The sequence below is a fragment of the Homalodisca vitripennis genome, chromosome 2 (assembly GCF_021130785.1).
Source record: "Homalodisca vitripennis isolate AUS2020 chromosome 2, UT_GWSS_2.1, whole genome shotgun sequence".
Lineage (NCBI taxonomy): Eukaryota > Metazoa > Arthropoda > Insecta > Hemiptera > Cicadellidae > Homalodisca > Homalodisca vitripennis.
Genome location: NC_060208.1, coordinates 190,031,095 through 190,057,238, shown reverse-complemented (window position 1 = coordinate 190,057,238; position 26,144 = coordinate 190,031,095). Strand labels below are relative to the sequence as shown.

The window sequence follows — 26,144 nt, the reverse complement described above, 5'->3', positions numbered from 1 at the left end:
CGGTGGAGAGTTGAACATTTTTGTACTGGAGATGTTCTTCGAGTTGGCTTTACAGGTGCTACATAGTGTTTTACATGTTGTTGTTGGGTCAGAGTACAGTTTTGCAATTTTAAGTTAGCGCTTATTTCTTGCTCATTAACACCTAGTCTTTGTGTTGCTTGATGCATCTTTACTTGTTCCATTTGTTTTTTTTTTATGCTAATCTCAAGTTCCATGTCCTCTTCTTTTTTTATTAACTTAGTTAGTTCAAGGGAGCATGGCGAGGTGGCGTGGTCAATTGGATGTGGGACAATTCTTCTTGTTTGGGTTCCATGTGAAACCAAGTCGATCAGGGTAACATCCTTATCAGCTGACTTTTGCTGTAAGGACTCAGTTTGTGTCATGGTACTTGTAGTATTGATGCTTAAAATGCTGTCACTTTTATTTTTTAGCAAATTTATGTATTCTTCCTGCAAATTTAATCAAGCTAAAACTTACAAAATATGCTAAATGCTTCCAAATAATGAGTTATTTTTTTCTTTTAAAACATACTATATAATTGAAACAGCATTATTCCAACCTCAGCCACATTAATATGTACAAGAACATTTCAAAAAAATGGTCACACAGTTTTTGAAATATGCCAAGGTAATTGATTTTTTATAAGTAAAGCAATATTGAATGATTACATAAAATTGTATTTCATATGACATTAAAAAAACACAAACGTTCTCGGCATATTTAGAGTACTACCATTGGTCAGTACATTGGAAAAACAATTTACAGAATTTGTAATTGTTGCATTATTGTAGTTAATACTGTGCCTCAGTGCAATCACTGTATTCAAAAACAGTGGCCAATACTGTAGGGCCTAGTTACTCTCCATCTGATTCATTTTAAACACGTGACATAGAATTTGTATTGAAAATGTAGTTTTATCACATTAATTGTGAGCCACCCGGATCTGATCAGTAAAGTATAAGTTTCAAGTAACTTTTAGCTTAATCCACATGGTGAGAAGGGTTAATTCAATATGAATTTACGTTTTAGCTCATGGTTTCCATCTACATACACAGTTACTGAAAGAGCTATTTCATCTTCAACAAAAAGTGTATCTGTATACAAGGAAAGTAACTAGCTTGAAAGATCTATTTTCTGCTAATACTTTATATCCACAGTCTTCTTTATTGAATGTTATCACATAATGCAAGTCTTTACTGGCCTTCACAGATCATGTCAGTAATCCATAACCACAATTAATTTGAACGACTACCTTTCGCATGCCATTAATAAATCCATTAACTTTCCCATAACGCCAAGACAAGTAAAAAATGTTGTTTCTTGAAGTTCAAAGCTAATTTTTATTATAAACGAATTAAAAAAAGGTAAAAGCAAAACGTATAAAACTGGGCATTTTACTTCAAATTTGCGTATTTATTGATAAATAAAATAAATAACTATTTACAAAACTGTTTATCTCAAATAAATATTAATTACATTGTAAAATGTTAGATTTTACTATAAAAAAAGATAAATATTTCAAACTATAATGACTTGGATTATAGATATTATTCCAGAATATTAAGAATTAAATTATCAATCAGACATCCAAGACGATATAAAATATCTTTTTATTAGTAAGCTCCGAGTGAATATTCAATACAATTTATTTCTAAATTTTTAACTATTAAACTAGCCTAAACCCGCGGCTCCGCTCGCGTGGCAGTAGAGAGGGCTACATCAATCAAGCATCGAAAAGAAATACTAATTTTATTATACGTTTTTCCAATTAATTTATTGCTCTACTAATACATCGTAGCATATCATAAAATCTATTATAAAAGTTTTTTTTTTGTTTATTTTAATGCGTTTTGGTAAACAACGTTATTAGTTGTATTATTTGGAGCATAAATATAAAGGTTCTTCGGGTTTCCGACTCTTGAGCAAGCGACGTATAATTGACCGTGCGAGAAACATGAGGGTTCCAGATGGATTCCTGCGACGTTAAGTGATTGTCCTTGTGCCTTATTAATCGTCATTGCGAACGCAAGTCGAACGGGGAACTGAAGTCTCTTAAATTCAAATGGCAAGTCGGATGGAATTAAGGGGATGCGAGGGATGAAGACATCTTCCCCGGCAGATGTTCCCGACAAAATCGTTGCTTCAATGATATTTGGATGTAAATTTTTGACGGTTAGTCGAGTGCCGTTGCACAATTTTGGTGGTCGTAAGTTTCTCAACATCATTATCGGTGATCCTACTTTCAAGAGTAATTGATGTGACGGCATAAAGCACTTTTTTTTCTTGGCGGCATTATGTTATTTTCCAATAAAATTCGTCAAAAAACTGCTCAAAGGAATTCTGTAAAAAAAAATGTTGAGAAAAACATTCTTCAAAGAATATTTACATGAGAAAACAAAAATACTTGCCTATTTTTTTAAACCTTTTACTGATGGAAAATAACACTGTTCTTGGAAATTGTAAAAAAGATATCAAATCACGTTTTATCAAAAATTTGACATTTGTGACACGTTGTAAATGTCAAAAAATGTTTGTTTACATAGAAACGTCAAAAATATTTATGTTTACTTAGTTACTGTCAAAAATAACAACAATTTTTTGTCGCATTATATATGTTTACAAAGAACAGCTGATTAAAAATTTGAAAAGACTCTTTCACTTAATAACATTTGTTTGCTGCAATGCATTTCTTACGGGTATTTCTGTAACCAGTGGGGCGGAATCCTGAATCGGGAAAGGGATAAAAAGTATCCTATAACCTTCTACAGATCAAGACGAACAAATTAAAAAAAAAATTAGGCGAATCCGTCCAGCCGTTTGTGAGTGATGCTGTTACACACGAACAGTTTCATTTTTATATATATAGATATTATCTGGTTTGTCTAAAATAAAAATCACAGTTCTAAATAAAAAAATGGATTTATTTAAAATGGCAAATTAAATAGTTTAATGATTCAGAATTTCATCACTCTCTATTTTCCACCAAAGAATTGACAATATATCAGTCAAATATATCAAACTAAATATCAGAGCTCTCTTCTGAAATAAAATAATAAAGTTTTCAAATAAAAATCAAATACCACTTGGAAGTAACTAAAATAAAAATGTTCACTTCTAAGTTCAATCAAAATTCAAAAATAAAAAAATCAAACTTCTCTTTCCACTAGTTGTACCTTAACTTTCAAGTCTTTGCAATTCAGATACAACTCTCTCAAACAATTATTAAAGTTAAATTAATTTATAATAAAAAGTTCACAATAAAACAGTTCAAATTAAATATTAATAAATTACTAAACTTCCAAAATTCAATCAAAGTTATTAACAAAGTTCAATTTTAATTCAATTTTCTTGCAAGTTTGAACCAAATGTAACTTGTTTGATTCTATTGTGCTTCATTGTTCATCAAGATTCAGTTATGCAGATTGCTCTGAAGTTTCTATAAATTTAATTTTTCCTATAAAAAAGACAACAAAATCAAATTAATATCAGATCTGGAAGACTATTTCAATATAACGTACAATAAATTTGGTGCTTACCTCAAAATCCCTCGTGGAAAAATTTTAGAAACGTGGCGCGCACTGTCATCAACTATTCTCACGATAATTACCAAAAAGGGCCAAAAATTATGAGCTGGCAGTTTTTATAGTTCCTCTTCCACCCCCTTCTGATGGACATCCGCAGCGTTCTCTCATTGGCCCAGCCGCATCCAACTTGAGAAACAATAGCCCTCTCAGATCTGACATAACTGCAGTATACAAGACAAGTTATCATCGATACAAGGCAGTGAACCACCTTCCTAATAATTTAAAGTTACCAGCACTAACTTGCCAAAGGATTACATATTTGTATTTATCCTAACTTTTCACAATCTAATTAAAATTAAATCCCAATATTTATTTCCCAAAAATTTAATTTAAGTTTTGATAAAAAGAAATCAGCCAATGTAGCTTTAAAAACGCTACACAAACTAATCACAACACTGCAACATGATGAAGAATAACGAGATACGTAGTAGATGTGCACTCGTTAGAACCTAGAAAGCAATAAATAATACACACCACGGATATGTTTGGTTATGGCTCTGTAGAAGATGCAGAACCGACGAGCAGGTGGTCAGAGTTAGACCAAAGGCGCTCCCCTCCTCCTGCCGCAGAGTGAAGGTTGTTTATAAATACTTACTTCTGGAGCATGCACCGGGCATTTAGAAGGACTTTTGTGAACTGAAAAACTCTCTAAGAGACATAATAGGTTATAACTGTATTTGGCGTTTTGGTCAAAGTCTACAATTCTAATATATGAAGGAAACAGGATTTTTTCCGGACATTTGCCATCGTTAAGTGAAACAAGAAAACAGTAACACTACGTTTCGAGATCTGCAATCTGATCTCTTCTTCAGGTAAAGAACTAACCTAATACATAATTACAAACTAGGTTAAAATAAACAAATCTTACTAAAGCGTTGTGGCACGCCTGAGTCAGGAATCACAACCTTAGTAATTGAGGCAACATACATTAAATTGGCAGACCAACCAATCAGTCAACCATCAGTCGAGATTAGGCCGCTTTGGTTGCCAATTCTAAAAAATGAACTAAAGAGAATACCAAAAGTATCAAACGGATCGGATATTTGCAATTAAACCAATGCGGAGTCACAATATGGTTTTAAGAAGTTCATCTCGCATGAACCAATAATAACGAAAGGGCCCATTCCTGTTCCCCTTCCCTTGTATTTCCGCCATCTTGTTTTAGCCGGCCGTCACGATTACCATTGGCTACCCCCTCTGGTCAGTCGTAAATGGTTAGTAGACGAGTGAAGACATATTATGACCTGTATTCCGTAGTTTAGTTTAATGATTGGTGTTTTGTGTAGTTTTTTTTTTTTTTTTTTTTTTTTTTTTTATTAAGTGCATGTCTTTAGTGTTAGTGAAGTTGACATACAACATGTAGGTTGTGATTCCTGACTCAGGCGTGCCACAACGCTTTAGTAAGATTTGTTTATTTTAACCTAGTTTGTAATTATGTATTAGGTTAGTTCTTTACCTGAAGAAGAGATCAGATTGCAGATCTCGAAACGTAGTGTTACTGTTTTCTTGTTTCACTTAACGATGGCAAATGTCCGGAAAAATCCTGTTTCCTTCACAATCCTTCCATCGTCAAAAATAACCTTCAAACAAAGAATTCTAATATAACCGGCATAGGAAGGGTTAGATTCCACTCTAAAACATTAAGAGGCCAAACTTGTCTATCTGACAGGTAAAGGTCAAGGTTTTGTAAAGAAATACAACACAGAATAACTAAACAAATATCATTTTTATTTTATCACATTTAATGGTAAAATCAGGAAACTACACATAAAATAAATTAAGTGCTTAAATAAAGCTATTGCAGTTGCATGCAACCATACAGCCAACTACTTGTTCACTAATTAAATAAAGCTGATATATAATTTATTGACAGTAACAAAATATTTTAAAACGTGGAAATATTCTTTGGGACAAATGAAAATTGACTAAATTGGTGTACAATAACACATTCCACAGAAACATATACAGTAATCACTAATACTACGAGATACAGTCTTCTGAAGGCATCTTGAAGTGCGTAGAAGTACAAATACAGCTGATACATCCAGTGTACAGCCTTTATTCAGCAAGCTCTCACCAATATTTCTCCAGGCTGCTTACAAGTTTCTGAAATAAAAAGAATTCATTTTAAACTTAACAATTGAGTTTTAGCCCTTACATTACTGTATATGGATTTAATACTTATAAAGGGGGCCCTCTGTGATTTATTTGAAATGTACTTAAGTATTTACAAAATTACAAATTTAATTGAAATATAAACTTACATTTCTATAATGTATTTAATCAAATTTTGAACTACTCAGATATTGTTGTAAACACAACAGATAAACAAACGTGCAATACACTGCATATTGTAACTATCAGTGATCAGGTGACTACAGACTTGACTGATATGTACATCTTTACTCTTCAAAACAAAATCTTTACTGATATGTAAATTAATTCTTCTTCTTTGCAGTCATATGATGTTTAAAGTAATCTGAGAATGAAACGATAATAGGATTTCGGACATTTGCCGTCATTATATGTTACAAAATGTGTATATATATAAAATATAATAATATATATATATATATATATAAAATACAATCTTTTGAGGATTGAAATCCAACCTTTCATCAGGTAAGATGATAGTGGATTAAAAAAGAAAGTGGGTCAAACATACCCGAAAACTGCTTGGAGTCCAGACAGAGAATTCAAGAGCACTATTACATGTCACATCAGTGTTGGCGAAAATGGGATATTAGCCTATTCTAGTCTCTAGTCCAACATAGTATCCCATTTTTGCCTGTGCTGGTGTGACATGTGATAGTGCTCTTAAATTCTCGTGCTCTTGACTTGCATCCTATACAGTGACAATGCCTGGGTTCATTTATTCCTGTCTGGACTCCAAGCAGTTTTCTGAGGTACGTTTAACCCATTTTATTTCGCTTCTTTTTATCTTTTATTTTCTTTCTTTTTTAATGCAGTAACTTTCTTCTCACCTGACGAAGAGGTTAGATTTCAATCCTCAAAACTTTGTCTTTACTTTTTGCAACACATAAAAATGGGCAATGTTTGATGTCCTGTTACACTTTAGAATCTTCCATTGCCTAAAACAAACTTTAATAAATAATGTAATGATCAGAGACTATTTACTTTGTCACAATAGGAAGTGAGCAAGTATGTGTATATATATATATATATATATATATATATATATATATATATACATATATACATATGGACCACATATCTGGTGATACCACTCAATGATATCCTTTCGCAAAGGATATCTGGCCCACACCACTTGTAGGGTTAAGGGGGGAAAATTAGAAAATACAAAGAATTGAAGATAACATTGTGTCAAGCACAATAAGTTAAAAAGTTTATAAGACAATGGTTATAAAAGTAATCAGACTCATTCCAGATGACTTACGTGAGGCGAGGTTGTTGGGGCAAACCTCTCGACAACTTGGCCATTTTTGTCAACGATGAATTTGGTGAAATTCCACTTAATAGCACTGCAACAATAAATCACATTGTTCTAAAAATTAAATAAAGTGTAGTTCATACATTTTCAAAACACAGTTCAAGAGAAACCTTAAATGCTTAATTTATGAACAAACACTCCAATAAATGACAAATTTTTATTTTTGCCTTTCGTGCTCAATGAACACATAACCGTCAGACCCACATAACTGAACATTCCTGTTCAGTCTACAACTTTCTATAAGTAATAAATTGGCCAAACACTTTACACTTTTGCCACAAGAGAGCAGCACATGACAGACTGAGGAAGTGCGTTATGTGAATATTAATTTTCATGATGAGTCTGTGAGCCCCTTGATGGAGAAGGGAAGGAAGAGTGTAAAGGGTATGTTTACGTCCATAGTGTAAAAGAGTACACGAAGCCATTGCTTTTATTTATTACCGTATTGGCCTAACATGTTTATTAAGAAATGTGAAGTGAGTGTCATGCCACATAATGTCAAACGTAAATGAATTCACTGCTTCAACTTCTTATTATATGAACCTGACTTATTTTTTAGAAAGAAAGAAATGTCTAAGATTATACGATATGAGGGGTGTTCAATAAAGACTGAAAGTAGCGTATATGTAAACAAAGTAGAATAATTAGTTTTTTTCAAGTTAGTATGAACATTGAAGTATTAGCAACAACCAAATCGGCAATGAACATTATTGCATATTTATTGTTAGTATGGCAACTGATTTATAACAGTTGCAAATTTTGCCTCTAAAGTTTACTATGGCTGATTTTTGAGAGCAAAGATATGCGATAAAGTTTTGTGTAAAACTGAGGAAAAGTGCTACGGATATTTACAGTGACTTGAAAAAATCTTTTGATATTGATGCAATGAGTGAGAGAAACTGTTTTAGGTGATATAAAGACTTTAAAAATGGACAGGAATCATGTGAATTGGAAGGTGGACCTGGCGCCCCTGTTTATGCCCTTACCAAAGAAACAATCAACACTGTGAGTGTTATGATTCACTTTGACCCACATTTGACTATTAGATAGCTTGCTATAATGCTCGATATATAAATTGGCAGTTTCCATACACTCATGTATGATCATTTGAATATGTCAAGTGCCTGTGCTCGTTGGATACCATGTCTGTTAACACCAGTTCAGAAACAAAATCGCGTTGAAATTTGCCAACTTTGGTTACAGTGCGTGCGTTGAGGTGATGAATGGTGGAAAAATATTATTACTGCTGATGAAAGTTGGATTTACTGTTATGATCTTGTAAAAAAACAACAGAGTACAGAGTGAGTGGAAAAAGGTGGACCGACACAAAAAAAACCTTGTGCTCACAGGTCTGCCGCAAAGGCTAAGGAGGGCTTTGAACACGTCTTCAAGGAGTGGCAGAGGCGGTGGAACAAGTGTGTGGCTTTAAATGGCGACTATTTAGAAGGAGATACAAGTGTTAAAGTCTAAACTTTTGTATTAAAGGTATTGAAAGAGTACTGTCAGTCTTTATTGAACACCCCTCTTAGTTAGTCGTATGGACACGATATGGGACATTGTGTCCAAACAACATCAAAGTATAAATGAATCCACTGCCTCACTGAGACACTAATAATTTACAAATATAAATCGTTCTTTAGTAGAATAAAATAACATAGGATGAAGCAACACAAAGCACAGTGCCAAATCACTCTAAATACAAACAACCAAACTAACATTGAAGTGAAGCTCTTCAAAGAAATATAAGTAGTCTGCTGTCACCGTCAATATAATTAACAAATATTGATATTCTAAGGCTTTTGGAATGAAATAATAATATTTGCAGCCAATAATACTAATAATCTTCTCCAATATACACCAAATATGCAAATGTCTATGATGTACGCAATACAGCACAAAAGGGTCAAATGGTTAATACCAATATTTTCAGTTTTCTTTTAGAGATGGTCTCCAGAGAGTTACGGATGTAATTCTAAAAATAATTTCCCTAATAAAATATAGTAAAAGTTTATAAAAGGAGCAACATTATAGATAGAACGTAGGCTAAGATAGATGGAATAACCTTAAAGTCATGTAGCCCTTAACAATAGAAAAAGACAAAAAACACATAAATAGGTCATATATAACATTAGTCAAACTTGCAAGCAAGTCCCATTCTGTAGCATAAACAATCAAATTAATTCTTCACTTAATTTTTCACAAGTGTTTAAAAGTGATTCAACATGATTGCTGATGCAAGTTTGTTGTTCAATTGCTCACCTTCCCAGAGTGCCTCCCTTCTTGTCCTTGAGGAATTTCCATAACGGATGTGCGTTGTCACCGTTAACATCAACCTTGTCGAAAAAGTCAAATTTGGCATTGAACTTTGAGACAAATGTGCAAATCTCTTCATTTGAACCTGGCTCCTAAAAAAATAACCAAAAAACCATATATAATTTTTTATTAGTCCTTTGAACGCTATATATAAAAATTGAGTAAAAAAGAAATTCTCCTGACAACTATGTTATATGTTATATATGAAAATGCAAACAATAATTAGCAGTACCACAGATTCAGAGAAATATTGAATTTTTAATGGTATTTTAATGAAAAAGATATAAAAACATATGTATTGAAGTGTATACCAAGAAAATAACATAAAACCAACTAAACAATAGAAAATATATATATACTTGCAACATGTAAAAATGAAAAATTTAAATAACTATTCTTTTTTTACTTTTAATTTTTGCAAATTTTTTTAACAAAATTAAAAACAAAGAATTATACTGTGGAAACAATATTTTTATATTGTTATAATGTTGTGAAAGTGAAAAATATTTTTTACAGGAAGACAATAATTACAAAACAGTTTTTGAGATTATGTACTACATACAATACACATGCAGTGCAGGAGTTCGATAAAAAAATATGATTCACAAACATTGCATGCGTTTCCTGTTCTGAAGTGTAGAGTTTTCATTATTTTCATCATCAAATGTAAGATCTAATATAAGATGTGAAAAGGGTGGTGACAGCGGTGGGTGAGAAAGAGGGGGGGGGGGGTTGTGTAGGACATGGAAGAATTGTGACTCATCTACTGAAAGCTGGATAGGATTGATAGGTTTTTCATTGCTCTTTTTTTGCAAACATCGGCCTAGTGGCGAGATGTAACCCTCCATTGACAACCCCCGCAATAAATATTTTAAGTGCTGTCAATATAATAATGGGGTTGTTGCTTGCCCAAATTATTTGTTCTTTCCGTAGCTTCTCGATTCGATGCTAATGGAACTGTTTACACTACTTCTCAATCAAGTAATTTCTGATAATTGGGGTATCACTATCATTATCTTACAAATCATTTAGTAATTTGTCTGTCAATTTCCATTACAAATAAATGATAACGATCTATGTATGGAAATGAGTATTGCTTGTTTTAACAAACAAAGAAACAGTTACAAGAAGTAATGTAACTAACTAAAACGTCAACTTAACGAAGCACTTAACAGATCCTAACATCTAAAATGAGGTAAACTCATAAGTGTGACGGAACAGACTGCAACCTGTTCTCCGCTATATGCAGCGAGTTGTTGCAACTGTTTCCGAGTTTTTTTAAATCGTGATTAATACAAAGTACTATATGAATTATATATGTTTCTATTGTAGGATAGTTACAAAATAAAATACCTTTGTAAATATGGGATGTAAAAACATTAATTAAATTTACAATAACATGAGGCGACAACCTTGCATTTATAACAAGGTTTTCTAGCAACGAGAAATTTCTGCTATGGAACCTAATGCTTTTCAAAATCTTGTAGGCAAGATAATACATTTTCAATCATTATATTGTTTAAATAAGTCTGCATGAAAATCCAGATAATTTTGAGAATGCTTTGGATTCACAAAGCAAAGGCAATTTGTTCAAAATAAGGATGTAATACAAATCATTTTTCAAAATCAATAAATTATACTAATTTAAAACAAACTTATAATGAATTCCAAGGTATACTGTGTGCAAATAACCTAATTTAGTTTTTAAAGAAAAGTTGACATTTAACAGTCAAATTAATGACAAAATATAACGATTCTATAGATTAATGTTGAACAAGAACGTTGGAATTTTCTATAGTACATTGGAAGGTAGCTAAAACAATATGTTGAATGCTAATTATGGTTGACAAATTTATTGAAGGATCTAAGTTATGCATGAGACTGGTAGTGGTATCAAGGAGCATAGAAAGACCATTCTAATACACCTAGAGCGTTGAATACACCTAACCGTTTCTCACAGCTGCTTGACAACAAACACAAAAATCCAATAAAAAGAACTTTTGAAAAGTGAAATTCAATATGATTCTCGTAGCTGCTGGTATAAATACAAAAAAAAAAAAAAATCCATAGTGATGGTGTAAGTTCTATTTCATGTGCCAAAATGTAAAAATCAGTGTTTCAGTAAACTAGCTTCAAACATCACTGCACAACTTGACCACAATATGGTTACTGCTGAGAAAGTCTGTCAGCATCATACGTGTATCAGGTCATTCTCAAACCTAATAATCCTCACAGATCACAAATAGTGTTGTTGTTCTCAAATATCTTTTTCACCTACTGTAGTTATCAACATCCAAGTAGATGGATTACATAACTACGACACCAATCATAGTAATTTAAAATAAACCGTTTACTGTACCTGTCCTCCAAACTGGTTGCATGGGAACGCCAGGATCCTGAGGCCCTTGGATTCACGGTACTTCTCGTCCAGCTCCACCAATTCCTTGTAGTTGTCCCTGGTCAGACCGCACTGTGATGCCACGTTCACTATCACCAGGACATGGCCTCTACGAGACATGACACAATCATCAGACTCCGACAGCTGATCAAACTGAACTGATAGAATTTTGACTAGACTTACTTTTTCTTACCAACAGGCTATATAAATCCTTTATATATATTTATATGTTTACCCGACTAAAAATGTATTGGGACAGCTAACACATTGCATTTCATACTACTGGAACAAGTTACGAGGGCTGTTTTTTAAGTAAGGGCCGTTTTTTTTTTTTTTAAATAAACAACAATTATTTTTTTCAAAATACATTTATTTTCAGAATCTACATACTTTTTTATTTTTCTACATAGTTGCCTTGTTTGTTAAGGCACTTATCATATCTTAAAACTAAGTTTTGAAATCCCTCTTCAAAGAAATTTGCCGCCTGCTCTGACAACCAGGAGTTCACGGCCGTCTTGACTTCTTCGTCGTCATTGTAGCGCTTCCCGCCAAGATGATTTTTCAAGTACCGAAAAAGGTGGAAATCGCTCGGAGCAAGGTCGGGGCTGTACGGCGGATGATTCAAAACTTCCCAGCCAAAAGAGTTGATCATTTCCTGTGTCCGAGCAGCGGTGTAAGCCCTTGCATTGTCGTGGAGGAGCAGAATTCCCTTTGTCAGCATGCCGCGTCGGAGACTGGCCAGGGTTGCGCAGTAGGCTTCTGAGTTAATCGTCATTCCTCGCGGCATAAAGTCCACTAGCAAAACACCGCGCCTGTCCCAGAACACAGTTGCCATAACTTTGCGCCGCGACAGCGTTTGCTTGGCTTTGACTTTGACTGGAGATGTTGTGTGCCGCCATTCCATGGACTGTTGCTTTGATTCAGGAGTGATATGGGATACCCATGTTTCATCTCCTGTGACAATTCGACTCAACATGTCGTCTCCTTCCTCGTCGTAGTGGGTCAAGAAAGTCAAAGAACTGCTTAATCTCTTTTTTTTGTGATCCTCAGTGAGGAGTTTGGGTACCCATCTTGAGCACAATTTTTTAAAGTTTAGGTTTTCTGACACAATTTTGTACAGTACTGACCTGGACACTTGAGGAAATTCCATAGAGAGAGTGGTTATTGTGAACTGTCGGTCCTCATGAATTTTTGCGTCAACTGCAGTAACCAAATCGCCCGTGATCACAGATGGCCGGCCTGAGCGATCTTCATCGTGGACATTTTCGCGGCCATCTTTAAATCCTCGGACCCATTTCCGCACTTTACCTTCACTCATTGCCTTGGCACCATACACCTCACAAAGCAGACGGTGAATGTCAGCAGCCAACATGTTTCTTGCAGTCAAAAATTGTATCACTGACCGAATCTCACACGCGGCGGGTGATTCGATAATCTTAAACATTTTAAAGATCCACAGTAATGCATACAGGTTAGCTTCAGAGCTGCAACTGACATGAAGTTGTTTGCTAGGAATGCCGGGAGGCGGGCCGCACGCTCGTTACGGCAGGAACGCGAACTACTACCGTGTACGGGAGAACAGTCCTTACTTAAAAAACAGCCCTTGTATTTGTTATTTTTTATTTGTATATTATGTAAAAATAAATGGATTTTGATTAGAAGTAAGCTAACAACCCACACAAGGTCTCCAGGGAAAGAACCTGTTTTATAAAATTTGAACCATAGTTTCAACTTATAGAATACAACAGTGTTCTGTTTTTACTGTACACTAATACATGGGAAATACACAACTATTCAACCGTTTAGGCTATTAAAAATATGTCCGCAGTAAAACGTGGTGTTTTCAATTTTGTGTGTGTGAATGATATAATATTATGTTCCATTTTTAGTCTTGTAAGACTAAATATGTACTTTAAAATATTGTATAAGAAATAAACTAAAGCCTCACTTACAAACTAATTTTAAAAAAATAGTTCATCCAAAAAATTTTATATAATTACTTAGGTACTTAAAATGTTATACACTGTAAAAATAGTAATAGTAAATACATTAATTTACATAATGATGCAAATTATCATAACCTAAATAACTGAAGTCTACATACCTATATTTGGCTAATGACACTTCCTCTCCCTTGGAGTCATTGACTCTAAAGTCATAGACAGACGTGGCTTTCTTCCAGTCTTCATTTCCCATATTTAATGACAGCTGTTAAACAACAACAACGGTTTAATATTTATTTATGAATACTACTATTCCTTGATAGCAACCTGGGTAAGTAGGACAAGGATTATATAATATAGAATTGCCATATTTTGCCTCTTTTAGCTCATATTTTTAAAAATGTATAAAGATTTAAATTGAATAACAGCTCTGTGATGATAAACCAATAACACTGTTTAGTTCTAAAGTAATTTTTCCCTTTAACATCATAAAGGAAAAATATATAGAACACATTGCTGTTCTTCTACACAACCATGTAATGTCATCTTGCATGGACAGGACTCTTATTGGATACCACAGAATAGTAGATATTTTACACTTAAAACTACATCATTTTACTATTTAGTAACTGTGAAGATATCACTAATCTAGCTATCACTAGGTCTGGTGGAGCCTACTAAGTATTTAGTAGAGGTAAATACTTGCTTGTACTGTGATATTCCCGATTGGAGGGAACTCTTATATTATTAATGGCTCTTTATATAAAAATTTAAATTTTGAAATTTCTATTGACAGATTTCAATCCCTCTCTTTTACAAGAATCTACTCAGTATGTTAATGCATTACAATATATTTTATGCAAATATTATAAATCTACTCTACTGGTTGAGTTAAGAAGAATCTAAATGATTTCATTATTAACAATGAATCGTGCGTGAGTCACGTATGGTTTCAGAGGCTGGACTTAAATAAATTATGTACATTCCTGGAACATTCCTGGAAACACCAGACAAATATTTTTATTTATAATATATGAAAACTTTAATTACACAGTGTCTTGAAGTATATTTTTTCAACATGAAGAAAGCTTCACCTATTGTGGTGGGGGAAAGATTCTAAACATCAGCTATACAAAAGCATAGTCCAGTAATAGGACCTTTCGATATGTAACATAATATTTACCAGCACAAGGAATTACAGACCGTGCATGATCATTAACAGGGTTTATCAATATGAACTACAGATAAAAACACACTGAAGTCTTAGTTCCATATTGCAATTTACAAATTTAATACATAAAAAATGCAATTAAATAAAAATTGAAAGTAAAACTTGTTAACGGAGAAAAAAGCCACTATATTCTTTTAATGTTTGAGTACAGACATTGTACTTAAAATGCTATTATTAATTATGCAACTTTGTTCAAACGTAACAATTCCTCTTTTAAACGTTTAATATTAAACAGAATTATAAATAACTAACAACTTGTTGCTGTGGTAGAACATATTATTTTATTTTTTATGGAAACAATTTACACAATAAATGAATAAACCAATACGTTGTAACAACCTTGTTTAAATTATACTACTTAAAACAGTATCTGTATTAATTTTTCAAGAAAACCCTTACAAGAACGAAACTCTAACAAATTAACCAAACCACAGTTATGTATAGTAACTTACAAAAAATAAAGAAGAAGACATGATAATAAGTAGAGAACTCGAAATAGCAATGTGCTTCACTACTGACACCCACAGAATCAATGACAAGTCTTGGCTTGTTAATAATATAGAAGATATCAGGCTGAGTCATGAATCCATGACAAGCACTTCACATGTTCCACTCTGACCTTCAGTCCCAGTTAACTTTGTAGCCTATGCTATCTCTTGGTTGTATTCTTTCTTATCAGATATGAATTATACAAGGCTTTGACTTCAGTTTGAAAATATTTCAATGCCACTCATTTTTATGTAATCATTTCATGTAATGCCTTTCCTACTTATGTAATGTGTGAAAGAATACATTTTAAAACTTCATATTAGTTTTATTCTACTATTACTACAGTCATGTCTGCTATTATTTAATTAAGATAAAGGAGAATGTAAAATAATAGTACTTAACCTTAAAAAATTCTTTGGTTATATAAATATGTTTCGAAACAAGTTTCACCATCAAGTCTTTACATAAACAAAATACATGAATAAAAAAAATTGAATCAAACAAACATGGTGTGTACATATGTATACAGAAATTAACTTTTGTTATATGTACTGTTAAATGTTCAATTAAATAAAAACAGTGTAAAAACAAGGGAAGTAAGGAAAACGCCCAACCTTTGGAAAAGTTAATATAGTAACATTTGTCCAAGTTTGTCAGTACTTGTAGTGTAAACGAAGTTTACCTGCTGAAACCACTTATAATATAACATTGAAGATCTGTATTAAATTATATATACATATAACTTTAAGTTTAATGCATCAATAATACAGAGTTAACATGCACAAGTCAAGATGTTATTGCAGACAAAACTACTAAATATATGTATTAGAGTAATATCTAGTACTTTTTTTAGTATTACATATTTTAAGCAAAATTCTCTCATTTGTTAGTACGAATAAAAATATATCTGTGGAGATGCTCAAGTTTGATAACTATATTTGGTTAATATTCTATTTTAGAGTTTTCAACATTTACCTTCTGATTCTCCTAACATGTCTTTATTGCCTTACTTTACAGACATGTACAATTAAAAAGAAGCTTTCTGAGAACTTAAAATGCATCTTATTGCAAAAACACAAAATACTCAATTTTATTCACTATAATTATATAAACAAAGCTACACACGTTACACAACTACATACCGAGTGATTTAACTTGTTTAACACTGGTTTACAATAATTAGTTTTTTAACTAAATGAGTTAGTAATCAATTTCAACACTTCAACACAAACACTGTTAAGACAAAATCAATTAAATTGTGCTCAACTTACTTTAACTGATGCAAATCCCATTGTGAACAACGGGACAGCAAACTTATGTAATCTCCAGCTACCCATGAGGGTTACCATTGTGATAATCAACCTGTCAGACAACAATGGTCATGCATGTACTGTATTTTAAAACATATTTAATTCGGCTATCCATTTGTCTATCATGAGAACATAAGTCATTCATTCTCTTTTGTTTATTTATACAAAAAAACAAGTATGTTGTTTGTTAACTGACAATTAATTAATGATTAATGTGTCCTTATCATTAATGATTAATCATTTATGATTAATGTGTCTGATTATTAATGTGTCTTTCAACTGTTTCAAATTGACAAGTAGTTTACCAAAACATCATCACAGATATTTCTAGCCAGCTAAATTTGAAACTAAGTGTATCTAAAATAGTTATATATTATAAAATATTATATCTTTGTACTAAATAATATGCTTCTAGGTAAAAATGTGCCTGCATTCCAAAATTGGAAATCTTTCAGAAATCTGTTCATTCAAATGAGACTTATGACCAAATAATATACATAATTGTTGGCCTACTATTGTTTTTTATACGAGAAAGAATTACATCAATCAGTTTTAGGGCTGTTCAGCATGTTTTATGTTGTTTTTTTTTAACCAAAACAAGAGATGTTTCTTGTGTTCTATAAAAGACAATACATTAAAATGTAAATAGTGTTTAATTTGTGCTGAATAATACAGTACAACCTCATTAATAATGATTTGGACCAGTAGTGATTTAGATAAACAACAATTCGGATACACAAGGAATACAATAAAAACACAATATTCAAAATAAAAAACACAATTTGTTACAAATATAACAATAAAAGACAGTAATTAACTTATTACTTTCCGTTTTACAAAGTATTAACTAAATGGAGAAAATATAAAAAAAAAAAATAAATAAAAAAAATTTTTATTGTTATTATTTTGTAAAAACTCTGTTAGTCTCTATTGCGTAACTTTGGTATAAGTGCTTCAGGGAATAGGATCAGGTATACGTTTCAAGACCGTCATTACCTCTCATAAAAAATAAACTTTGCTCATAATACAGAGAACAACCTGCTGATACTCTACATCAGTAATATTGTTGATCTGTTACTGTTAAAGAACAATCTGTTGATACTCCACTCAGTGCTATTGTCGATCTGTTGCTATTGAAGAACTATCTGCTGATACTCTATATCAGTACTATTGTCGATCTGAAGACAATCATTTACATCTTCAAAATTTACAATTTATTATTAACCTCTTGTAAGCCTACTACAACATTGTTAATAGAGCCTATGCATTATTCAAAACACCAACATGTATTAACGGTAAAACAGATTACGCTAGAAATTCAACAAAACATAATTATTTTTAAATTTCCCTCCATTCTGTAAAAGCGATCAAACTAACCCGGATATCCTGATAAATGAAGTTGTACTGTACTATGAAATATGCTACACCCAAACAATCTTTGATTTTTGTTTGACAATATTATGTAAACAATACTAAGTAGGCTATGTTATATTAAAATATTTTGTAATCTGCATTTATGAATTAGGAATTAATAATCAAGTTTAATGATAAAATTTTGCCTCCAAATAAGAAATGTTGGGACATAATTGAGTTTGATGTTGCTTATAGTCCAATTATAATATAGTTCTTACATTTGCAGGGCTTATAAAGATGGATGGTATAAAAAAATTCTGGCCTCAAAGTTAAGCCATTTGAATTTTGTTTACAGAATGAATAACAGATCGATGTGACTTCTGAACCTTCCATTTTAAAGTGAAACATCAGTAACATTATTAATTCTGGAATGTCACTATTATCAGCCGGAGGGTTAAAGTTTGTTTGTAATCTATGATTCATGTCTGGGCCTTATTGTCTGTTTCACAGTACATTTGTGGTAACTGAAAATGAAAAACCACAAAGCTATATTAAAAAACTTAAACTATTTTAAATAAAAAAGTAAATAATTTTTTAAATAAAACAAATCTATACTACATAAACCATTAATATTTAGTTGAATAAATAAGTTTATAAGATTAATTTAATCTTTCATTAGAATCCATTTTAATAAAGTTAAGCATAAGGATATATGTTAATAAAAATCCTAATAATAATAACAGGAAATAATAAGATACAAAGTTCAGCAATTATACTTTCACTTCACATGTATATTGTATTAGTCATTTAATTTATTTAGTATCCTCATATCTTATATTGTAAATGACTAAAGACAAATTTATAACAAATTACAAATGACTTTTTATGAAATAGCCTAATTGTACAACAATTTTACCAGAATATATTTAATTTCTTACATTTAAATTTAATACTAATAATATACTTACTATGAGTATTATTGGATTCAGACAGTTTACAAAATTTAATTCATCAACTAAAAATGATCTTTGTTATTAGACTGTTTTAGTTGAATGAGTAACACTATTAATACGTAAATATTTCCATAAATATATATATATAATAATAATCAAAATTAACGTACTAAATCTATATATTCCCCATTAATTTACAAATCTACCTAATAATTAGAATTTATTTTTGTAAATCTTTTGGTTTTAAGGAAAATATAATTTTACAAATCAAACTATACAATAATTAGATTTTATATTTGTAAAATTTTTTTTTAAGGAAAGCACAATACAACCTACGTAATTAGAATCCAATAAGTGAGGAGCATCTATAATACATTAAATTCCACAAAAAGACACTTAAAAGAGATAAATTATACATGATTGTTATTGCACAAATAGGCATGACTTAAGACATTCACAAGCTATACAGTATTAGTTAGAATCCAAGTTTAAAAAGAATACTCACAAAAAAATAATTGTACGATAACAGAGCAAGGATAATAGAGAGTGCTCCTACACCAACTGTTAACTTGTTCATTATTGCACTCAGCTTCTTTCCTAAAAAATACCAGATCCTATGTAGGTAAGATGATGGAAGTTGGAACTCTTTTATTTGTAAAATGTACATACAACCACTGTATGTAAAAACCTACTTCTAAAACGCACTACACAACTATATTTAGATTTGCTACTACTTGTAATCGTTATAGAAAACTATTTTGCATTTATAAAATATTCTTTATTTTCTTAATCGTCAAGAACAGAGTTAACATCAATACATTACATTCTACCAGCTTCTTCTTATTGGAGTCAAATACTTATTTTATAAACAAACACTCCAATAATTATGAAGTGTTTGTTTATAAATTAAGTATCAATACATTATTTACAATTTCAAGTTAAAACTATCTCGAAACCTTACCTTAGTTATACGCACAGAGATAATTTAAAAATATTTCAAGTTTAAAAAAGATGTTATTTTTGATCTACATGGCAGCAACCAAGATAACGTATATATTATATAAGTGTACATCACCCCATTTGAAAGACTTAATTTAATGGTCTTATCTATTAAGAATTAACTATTACTTGTTATCACTTGTGTTGTTATAAAATTCTAATCTCTTTATATTACTACTATCTTGAAACTTATTTAATAGCTGCTTTAATATGCCAGCCCTTACCACAGTGGTTGTTTGTGGCCATGGCACATTAATACTATCCCGGATATCCTAAAGTTAGTGCATGACTCTTTGTCACAGTGAAGGTGTTAAGCTTCAGCCTACTGTATATTGTGTAATAGACAAGGTTAAAATTAACATGTAAATGTTAATGGTTACAACCTGCACTATTATTGAATGATAGTGGTTAATGAACTTTTGCAAGGATCAGCACCATATTTATGTATAACCATGAAGATAACAAATAGTGTCAAGATATGTAAAAATCTACAATGGAGAGTTAAATTTTCAGGTGAACTCTTCAGTATTGCTTTTAGTAAACTACCACTTTTGTGTTGCAATTCTTGAAGTAGTTAGTGGTGTAAATTAAATTAAAGTACCTGATTGTCAAACTTCTTTTCATGTAATACTTGATTACTTAATTTCAGGATTCAGTACCTCATGTTCAGATTTTTGATGTCCTGTTGAAACACAATTCTTCTGTGTTCACACACTTTGTCATAGGTTAAACTTTTAGAGACAAAATAAAAAGATACAAAACTGAAACTGATTGCAAATTTGACACATATGCAAAAAGAAAGAAATGTAATCTTCACGGCGGACTTGTATCGAACTGCAGTGTTTGTAAGACTTCTCACCAATCTGACCATCAATTCTTCTTGTCATTCAGCCACAGCTATCTTCTAGCTTCTCATTTTTCATTCATTTAAAAAATAAAATTAATAAATAAATACATTATTTAATACTCAAATTTGAAATGTATGCTGCACTTGTCTGCTAAAAATCCCGCCAGTTGTGAAATGTGATCTGCGATTAGTTTTTTGTTGGCAAACTTGTGAAGTGTATGGAAACAATGTTCATAATCAAGAACAGAGTGGATGTTCGAGCATTGTGACTTACAATCTAGTTGGCAATGTTGAAAAGATTTGTGAAAACCACCGTTTCCCAATAACTGAGCTCTGTTTCTCTATGAGCTGTACTGCCAAACATTACAAAACTTTAGGAGGGCTGTCCAAAACAAGTGCCAAGGAAAATTGTCATAAAAAATCTTTCTTCTGCATGACAATGTATGAACTTACATGGCAAACCGTATGCAAGAACTCTTAAACTCGTTCAACTGGGAAGTTTTCCCTCATTCCCCTACAGTTATGATCTTGCTCCAAGTGATTTTCACTTGTTCCTGAAAATGAAGACCTGGCTGGCTAACAACATAGCGTTTTGACAACAATGAGGAGCTCCAGGTACGCATCCCTGAGTGGCTGAAATCACAGGTGGCAGAATTCTATGACACAGGAATTTCAATATGATAAGTGCCTGAATTTTTTTTGGTGATTATGTAGAAAAGTAGTACTTTAGTCTCTCTTTCACATGTTCATAAATAAAATGTTTTTCTTGCACTTGGTTTAAAAAAATCCAAAATCCCTAGGGAAAACATAATATGTCAATAATGGTGACAAGAATTACCATACACAGGCATATTTAGGCCTTGATGATAGTTTCTTAAATTTATGTATTTCTTCGTACAAATTATTTTGTATATTATTTTACTTAATGTTTTATTTTAACTTTATAGTAGAGGAGTGGTTTTCAAAGCATATATAACAAAAACTTACAGTTAAATAAAACCCATTTTATAAGTAAGCCTAATATATGTTATTTTATTTTTCTGTGTTTATGTTTTACTGATTTGCTCATAGATACTACATAACTTGTATATGCCTACAATCTTGTTTGTTCTTTATTTTGAAATTAATATAACATATGCTATATACATGATCTAGCTGTTGGCTACAGATCATGTACATTTATAATGATCATTATAAGCATACAGTAGAGCATCTATAAATCGAGTTCTTAAAAATCTACATACTAAATAATTCAGATTTGATTTCGGAGAAATATCAAATTAAAAGTAAAAACAGTACTGTATTAAATTAGTTTTAACTTGCCAAATGCTATGAATCATTTGTGTGTTCATCATACAATCGCGTTGATGAAATCGAAAATTTTATAATTTAAAATATAATTCTAAGTATTAGAAAACAATTCCCAAATTTCGAATCTTAATATTTTTTTTAGCTACGCTTATTTTAAATAAAATTATCATCTAACTCATATTTGTCATTCTTAAACCTTTGAAGAACACCTGATAATACAAAAAAATCATCCAAGAAATTTATCTTAAAGGAATATTCAGGATGACTCATGACAGTAAAAAATTACACCATACACGTTGCATGCTCCCAAATGAACACACATTGGTAGTCCCGCTTTTCACATTTAGAGTGCTCTAGCGCTAACCTACTGTTTGTAGACACCATTGTTGATCGATACATGGTGCATAACTAAACTATTCTAGAACACTCAGATAAGCTATCTGGAACAGATAATGCTAAAAGGATACATAACAAGAAGCACATTACAAAAGTATAACCATAACACTTTACATTTAAATTATTAAAAATCAAGGTTATTTATGATTTCCACCCCCTAAAACCATATATATTTTTGTTCAGGAGAACGATAACAATAGGTTAGGGTTAATAAAAAACCCATGAGACTCATATTTGGCCAGGTTGGCTGTTAACCCCCACTGATACCAAGGTACTTTGGGATTATACCGACCACACTAGTATGAAGAACACAAAAATAGAAATTTATAGAAACAAACATGATAGAACGAAAAAACAACTCTTCAATTACAAAATTACAAACTTACAAGCATTTCCAGGTATTGTGATCGGTATTGTTGTCGCTGTTATCTTATCTTTCTCGAGAATCCTGATTACGGCAGGCCGCGCGGCATCACGTGATTTGCACGGTACATAATTGCCTTTCCATTACAATTCAATTTATATTTCTGATTAGCCCCTCTAGAATTTGATATTTTACTGATAGGTACTATCTCGAGGGATGTTTTTCTTTCGTCGACATCAGCGCGGGGCAGCACCGAAGGTGCTGTCGAAGCCCGCGCTGATGGCCGGAGGCACTCGCATTTTGGGTGGCGGAATGTGATCAAGAATAAAAACAAGTTTTGAGTGTTTTTTTTTAATAAAGAGTTTAGTTTGGTAAATGTTTGTTTTTGTTAAATTTTTGTGTTTGGAGAAATGTAGAGGTAAAACACGAAAGTACAACAAAGCGATGCACCAGCTGAACGGGCGGCGAGGCTCTGCAATCACGTTATCTACTAGACGCTCGACTTTGACCTCTGTCTGAGGATGGGGAGGGGTTTGCGATAAGACAATTCCTGTTTTATACTGACGAAATATTGTTCTACGCTAATCTAGTAATCAGTAGAAACGAAATGTGAAATAACGATTCATGTCTGGGTGTGGTCGGTATAATCCCAAAGTACCGAAAAATCACATAAAATAGCCAACTGACATTATGTTACAAACCTGACATGTATTATTATTAATAGATAATTATATAGGCTACTTTAGCCACTTCACATTATTTGTCAACATTTTAAGTTAAATAAGAAAATAAATATAAAATAGGAAAGCCTAAATAACAACAGAAATTACAATGGAAACACTGCAAGTACATGATATTGAAGTTTGGGTTTGGCTGGGAAATAGTGTAAAGGGGCTAAAGTAATGTGCAATCATTTTTATTTCTTTATTCATACAAGTTTTTACTTTCTTTTCTTTGGTTGGTTTTGTTATTTTTAGTTTCATTTTAATTAATTATGTTATTGTTAACATATATACTGATAGTCAGGGGCATTTCAGTTTAGCCTTATAGCGGAAAGAAGCACTCACGTGATTTGAGCTCGAATTGAGGTACTACTCGAGGATATTTTTCTTTATTTGCCAGCAGTACAGGGTGGTGCCACCGAAGCCCGCACTGCTGGCCAGGGGCATTTCGGTTTAGCCTTTCTCATGTGATCTGAGCTCGAATTTAGCTTGTTATCACCCCTCACCCACAAACCCCGATTCTCTAGATTGTTAAGGACTATATTCAAATACTCTGAATGAGGAAAGAAAACTGTATTTACATACTTTTATACTATACTATTTTATAATAAACTATATATAAAAAGCTATGCGAGGAGATTGTATGCCTAGAGATTTCTTTTTCTGTTTGTATCTAGTTTCTAAGCAAATTCTTCCACTTTATCGCCCAAAGATTAGCTGAGTACCTGGGACTATTCGATATAAAATTTCTAACCTTAAAAGTTCACACATTGATGGCCAGGGGCGTTTCCGTTGTAATTTCTGTTATTACTTACTTAGGCTTTCCTACCTTTTATATCTATTACATACTAATATCCTATACATTTATTTTCTTATTTAAAGTTGAAATTTTGGCAAAAAGTGTTAAGTGGCTAAAGTAAATAATTACTGAATAATTAGGAAGGCCTACCTTACAAACTAGCATGTACAAAGACTACGGCTGCATATAATAAGCTACCACCATAATACATTATTTTGCTTTGTTTGAATTTATTTGGAACAAGAATCAAAATTGTCCTATAAGAATTAAGTCGAACCAAATTATATGTTATTGGCTTTCAAGATTGTATTAAACAATATAGTTATTCAGTAAAGTAAAAGAGCTGGCAAGTACAATTACGAATATCTATAGGTCAAATGGTTTTATATTTGATAGTTTATTTATTTATAATCAATATTTGATTCTTTGTCGTGGTGGCCGCTTATTATATTATAAGAAAAATTATGAATTGTTTTTGCAATGGGGATTCTCAATAGCTCTCAACTCCAAGATAAATTATTAACTTTATTACATTTTTTTATCTAAACTCGGATTCAAAAGGTTAAAAGAACAGCAAACCAGTAGACATGTATACAAGTACTGGTCTACAGCAGTAATGCAATGATCTCAAAAGTTACGCAATAAGACATTACACAATTTGCTTAGTTTAAACTTATTCAATTGGATAAAAACGAAAAGCTGATAATAAGAAAATATTTTAATCCTTACAAGAGACAACGAATGAAGAAAAGTAAACTGTCGGTGTTTTCTGTTAGCTACACTAACCCCTCAATTCCTCAGACAGATCACCAGCACTTGCACTGTGCAATCACTACACAAATACAAAGCAAAAAGCAACAGTCACGCAGCACTTAGCGTATGTATGCTAGTATGAGAAGAATAAGAATTTACATAACGTTCCGATAACAAACGCCACAGTGACGTGACATCACTAAATAACCAAACATCACAATTACGTCATCATCATCAGCTGAGCTCAACTTGCTTGTATTTTGTCATGGTTTTTTTCATTTTGTATTAAAATTGAGTGTTCCCTATGAAATCTGAAATCAATCAACCGATCTTTACAAAGGCTACAAAACCAACTTCCATTGGAAGAAAAATTTAGTCTAGAGGAATTAGATATGGCGATAAAATCTAGAACTAGCTAACAGCTCCTGGTTTGGACGGGGTAAAGCTATTTAATCTTAAAAATGTTACCCTTTTCAGCTAAAACTCTACTGCTTAATGTTTTTAACAACATCTGGTCCGGAGCGAGATTCCGATGCAATGGAAAACCATCAAGGTAATAGGCATTCTAAAACCAAACAAAGAAAAGAAAAAGGTAAGGAAAGCTCATATAGACCCATCTCTCTAATGTCATGCATGATAAAAATCTTCAATTTAATGGTTAAAACACAGATTGGAATGGTTTATCATTAAAAAACAAACTAATACCAGACTACCAATTTGCCTACCAAAAAAAGAGAGGTTGTAATGATTTCCTGTTAGCATTCATGGCTGATATTCATGTGAATTTAATGCAAAATAGGATTGCAGCTGCTGTCTCGCTGGACCTGAGCAGTGCCTATGATACGGTTTCTCTGCCGCTCTGGTGAGTAAGTTGTTTGTCCTGGGTATTCCCCACAGATTTATAACT

General features: G+C 32.1%; 1 protein-coding gene across 5 annotated transcripts; it reads right to left on the bottom strand.

Annotated features, from left to right (window-relative positions):
* Nucleotides 1-5,291: 5,291 nt before the first annotated feature.
* LOC124355212 (probable phospholipid hydroperoxide glutathione peroxidase) lies at nucleotides 5,292-25,371 on the bottom strand. 5 transcript variants are annotated; one of them, XM_046806229.1, is made up of 7 exons: nucleotides 25,214-25,368; nucleotides 16,702-16,792; nucleotides 13,872-13,975; nucleotides 11,729-11,876; nucleotides 9,316-9,461; nucleotides 7,003-7,087; nucleotides 5,292-5,690 (listed from the first exon to the last, which is right to left on the bottom strand). In XM_046806229.1, exons 2-7 carry the CDS (start codon nucleotides 16,777-16,779, stop codon nucleotides 5,658-5,660), a joined length of 594 nt encoding a protein of 197 aa, XP_046662185.1. In that variant the 5' UTR covers nucleotides 16,780-16,792; nucleotides 25,214-25,368; the 3' UTR covers nucleotides 5,292-5,657. The 5 variants fall into 5 exon arrangements, with proteins under 5 accessions (XP_046662185.1, XP_046662187.1, XP_046662186.1 ...); XM_046806231.1 differs by lacking the exon at nucleotides 16,702-16,792 and adding an exon at nucleotides 19,552-19,643 and having other exon boundaries at nucleotides 25,214-25,363; XM_046806230.1 differs by lacking the exon at nucleotides 25,214-25,368 and adding an exon at nucleotides 19,552-19,569.
* Nucleotides 25,372-26,144: the final 773 nt, after the last annotated feature.